Here is a 3,812-nt window from a genome sequence, read left to right on the forward strand (position 1 = left end):
TATGTTGGGATCCATAACGGTGCTCCGTATAAGATTAATCAACACTCCAACTGTTTGTATTATGTACCAAAAGAAGTTATATTGTAACTTGTTCTTATTTCTTTCCTTCCTCCTATAACTCTTGGAACATATGCATTTTCATGCTTCACTTACAAGCATGAATTGTAGTAAGATAAGTCTTTCCATTCATAATACTACCACTGAAATTGCCCCACCTTCCTAAAAGAGACATCAACATTCACAAGTCATACAACCGATATGACATGCTATACTGTTTTTTTGGGTAAGCCCAAATTACTTTAATTCAAAGCTAAAAACTATTTTTTCAAATATTAATATTTTCTTAAGCAGATAGCTCTCTTTCATTTTTCCATACATTGATTTAGATATTAGATATTAGATATCTAGTACATGTGTTGATGCTTGGAATATAGTATGCGTATGCCACTACACTGTTTCTTAACCCCATTTTTCTGATTTTATCATAAAGCTAAAATGAAGCTTCCCTGGCTCCAAATCCATCTCATACGTACACATACTTTTAAGAGAAAAAAGAAAGAAATAGAAGGAACCTTAGTAGCAGTGAGTACTGATTATGACATCTCTTTGGGACCTTCCTCTTATATTAATTCAACTCCTTTTCTTAGCTGCCACTTCATTTTCCTGTCTTCAATTCACATAATCTCTCTCGCTCTCATATTCTCCCTATCACAGACTGGCTCAGTGCCACTCCTGCTGACCTTTCACCTACACCTACACCTACACACAAGTTCAATTCAAGAACCTATCAGTTAATTGGAAAGGTTCACCCCTTTGGTGGGGTGAGAAGCTACCAAAAACTACAAATGGGAAGGCATTCCTGCTGTTACAAGCAGAAACTTAGGAAGGGTCTGTGGTCACCAGAAGAGGATGAAAAACTTCTAAGGCATATCACTAAGCATGGTCATGGTTGTTGGAGCTCGGTTCCTAAGCAAGCAGGTACTTCAACACTCTACCACCTCATCTAACAAAAAATCAAGGGAAGGATTTGTTGTAAATTTTCCTGTCAATGTCGTTTATTGGCAGGTTTGCATAGGTGCGGCAAGAGCTGCAGGCTTCGCTGGATCAATTATCTTAGGCCTGATTTGAAGAGAGGTACATTTTCACAAGAGGAGGAAAATCTTATCATTGAACTTCATGCAGTGTTAGGGAACAGGTAAATCCATTCCTTCTTTTCATGACCAAACTCTTACGTTTTCTTCACGTTTAGTCTCTGCCTCTTGGCCAAGCATACGTAGCCATAAAAAAGTAAAGAAAACTCTTCCTTCATGGATATCTTGACATGGACATTCTTTCTTTTCTCAGATGGTCTCAAATAGCAGCACAATTACCTGGGAGGACTGACAATGAAATAAAGAATCTGTGGAATTCTTGCCTTAAGAAGAAACTGAGGCTAAGAGGTATAAACCCTGTGACACATAAGCCACTGTCAGAGGTTGAGAATGTTGAGGAGGAGAAAACAACGAGCCAAGAATTATCCAACGAATTGAACCTCTTGAATTCTGAGAGCTTCAAGTCAGACGAAGGGTCCTTTGAGCAGAGAGCATCTTCGATTGCCCCCAAAGCCTATGAGATGGAAGGTTCCTGCAGCTCCAAGATTAACACCAAAAACGACACCAACTTGATAGCCAATTGTTCCAACAAAGACTTGTTCCTAGACAGCTACACCACTAGTTGTCAACCCTCAGATTTGATGGGAAATTACCCTCTTCAGATGACTGACACTCTCCCAACCAATTCAGACTCCAACCATTGGTTCAGTCCAACTGCAAGACCCATTGATATAAACTCTGAGTTTACTTCCAATGTTATGTCCATTCTTCCACCTACAACAACCTCATTTCTCCCTAGCACTTCTTTTTGCTACAAGCCATCACTTGCAGTCCCCCCAGAAGATATTTCAGCACCTTCGTTCGCTTTGAATGGACCCAATTACTGGGAACCCAGTGCCTCCAACAACAGCAATGGCAGCAACACAAGTGATGGCAGCAGAGAGTTCACAAGTAGCAAGAACAGTGTTCTTTCTTCGTGGGGACTGACAGAAGAGGCCAAGTGGTCTGAGTACCTCCATAACCCAATGCTGATGCTGGCAGCTCCTGAATCATTGTGCAACCAAATTAGGCCAGCCACACATTTGGTACCTGATAACACTTTAGGGTCCATAATTTCTGGTTCCAAAGAGCAACACCAGTCACAAACTTCTGCCATCTTTTCCAAGGACATCCAAAAGCTAACAGCAGCGTTTGGACATATATAATAGCGTCAGGATTTGATATAATGAAAGATTTTAGAAGGGGTTCCAAGGGATTTATTTCTGTTCTCAGTACAGGTGTGTGAAACAACAGATTAATTTTGCTCGTGTATATAGGCCAGGTCCGTCACAAAAACATTTCATTTTGGTAATTTTTATTGTGAACCAACTCATCTGTCTTTTACCTTCTGTGTGGGTGGAATATAATTGCAGAATAATAAGGATTGCTCTGCTTTGTTCTTTCTTTCTTTTGACTGCAATGCATTGGTGCATTATTTTACATATCTATGCCATCACAAATGTTTACTACTGCACGGGAAGTATCTCTTTATTTTTCAAGGGGACTCACTTTTAGTTACTTTGCTTACACACAATTTACCGAATCTCTTTTATTATCTCACCTCTTACCATCTCCTATTCTTCTCTAACCACACCACACTATCTTTTAGAGTACTAAAAATCTCACCAAACCTGTGCAGCCAGAACTTTACCCTATCCAATATTCTAAGTGTTACCCAGCATTTTCTTGACAGAAGAAGGATCACTATTTTATCTCACTTCCATAAATAATAGCCTAAGCTTGAGACTTTCCCATCTAAGAAAGTTTTAATTTTACCGGCACAAGGAGGCGGCTAGTGTTGTTCTTCCTATAAACTATATAAGTGAATAATTTCCTTCACTCATGACCAAGAAAGGGACAGGAGGAAAGATTAAATGTAGAAAAAGATACCACGGGATAACCTTTGACATTTGCGAGCATTTTGCTTACTTTTAATTTATTTCTTGAGACCTTGTTGGGTTCTCCCTTTCACAAGTCATTGACGCAAGGGAAGACTATAACAGGATCATGTGCGTGTAAGTAGTAATAAAGTGGCACTACTAATGCAATGAATTGAAGTTGAAAGTTGCTCACTTGGTTACGGTCCGTACCATCAGACATGGACAGCTAAGTCAAGGAGCACCTTATATGTGTGTCCATGTCTTTTAGCCCTTTGAACACACTTGAAAACATTATCTCAAAACAACCCTTTTGTTTTGCAACTGAGTAACTTCTAGTTCCTAGAAGAGCTACTACTTAATTCCAAGCCAGTTTCTCCAAAGCTGGTTTGTGGCTAACCACATCCCTGCCACAGGTGGCAACATCGATGTCTCCTTGGCTTTCGTGTGCAAATTCTGATAGATAAATTTAAATGAAGAAAGTTGGGAAAATGCATAGGAATACTTACTAATCATTATGGAGTTCAATAAATTATACTTTAGAAATAATTGGATAATTGCGTTTAAGACTAGAAATTAGTATTTTTATAAATTAGATAATTGTATTAATTATATTTTGGTAATAGATTTATTAAATATATGTGGTTGAAGAGTTAAGATAAAGGGACTATAAATAGTATATGTACTATTCAAAGTTTGATATATCAAGTTATAATACTGGCAAGTTATTTAAGAAAGACTTTTTTGTCAACAAATTAATTTCAGAGTTTAAGAATTTGAGTGTTGTTTGAGAAAGAGTTTTAAG

General features: G+C 38.1%; 1 protein-coding gene across 1 annotated transcript; it reads left to right on the plus strand.

Moving 5' to 3' along the window:
- Window positions 1-642: 642 nt before the first annotated feature.
- Window positions 643-2,534, plus strand: LOC124845769 (transcription factor MYB61-like). Its single transcript, XM_047322930.2, has 3 exons — window positions 643-978; window positions 1,066-1,195; window positions 1,345-2,534. Exons 1-3 carry the CDS (start codon window positions 846-848, stop codon window positions 2,294-2,296), a joined length of 1,215 nt encoding a protein of 404 aa, XP_047178886.2. The 5' UTR covers window positions 643-845; the 3' UTR covers window positions 2,297-2,534.
- The last annotated feature ends 1,278 nt before the right edge of the window (window positions 2,535-3,812 follow it).

The sequence above is a fragment of the Vigna umbellata genome, chromosome 5 (genome assembly GCF_029865625.1).
Source record: "Vigna umbellata cultivar VRB3 chromosome 5, Vumbellata_1.0, whole genome shotgun sequence".
In the NCBI taxonomy this organism is placed as follows: Eukaryota; Viridiplantae; Streptophyta; class Magnoliopsida; order Fabales; family Fabaceae; genus Vigna; species Vigna umbellata.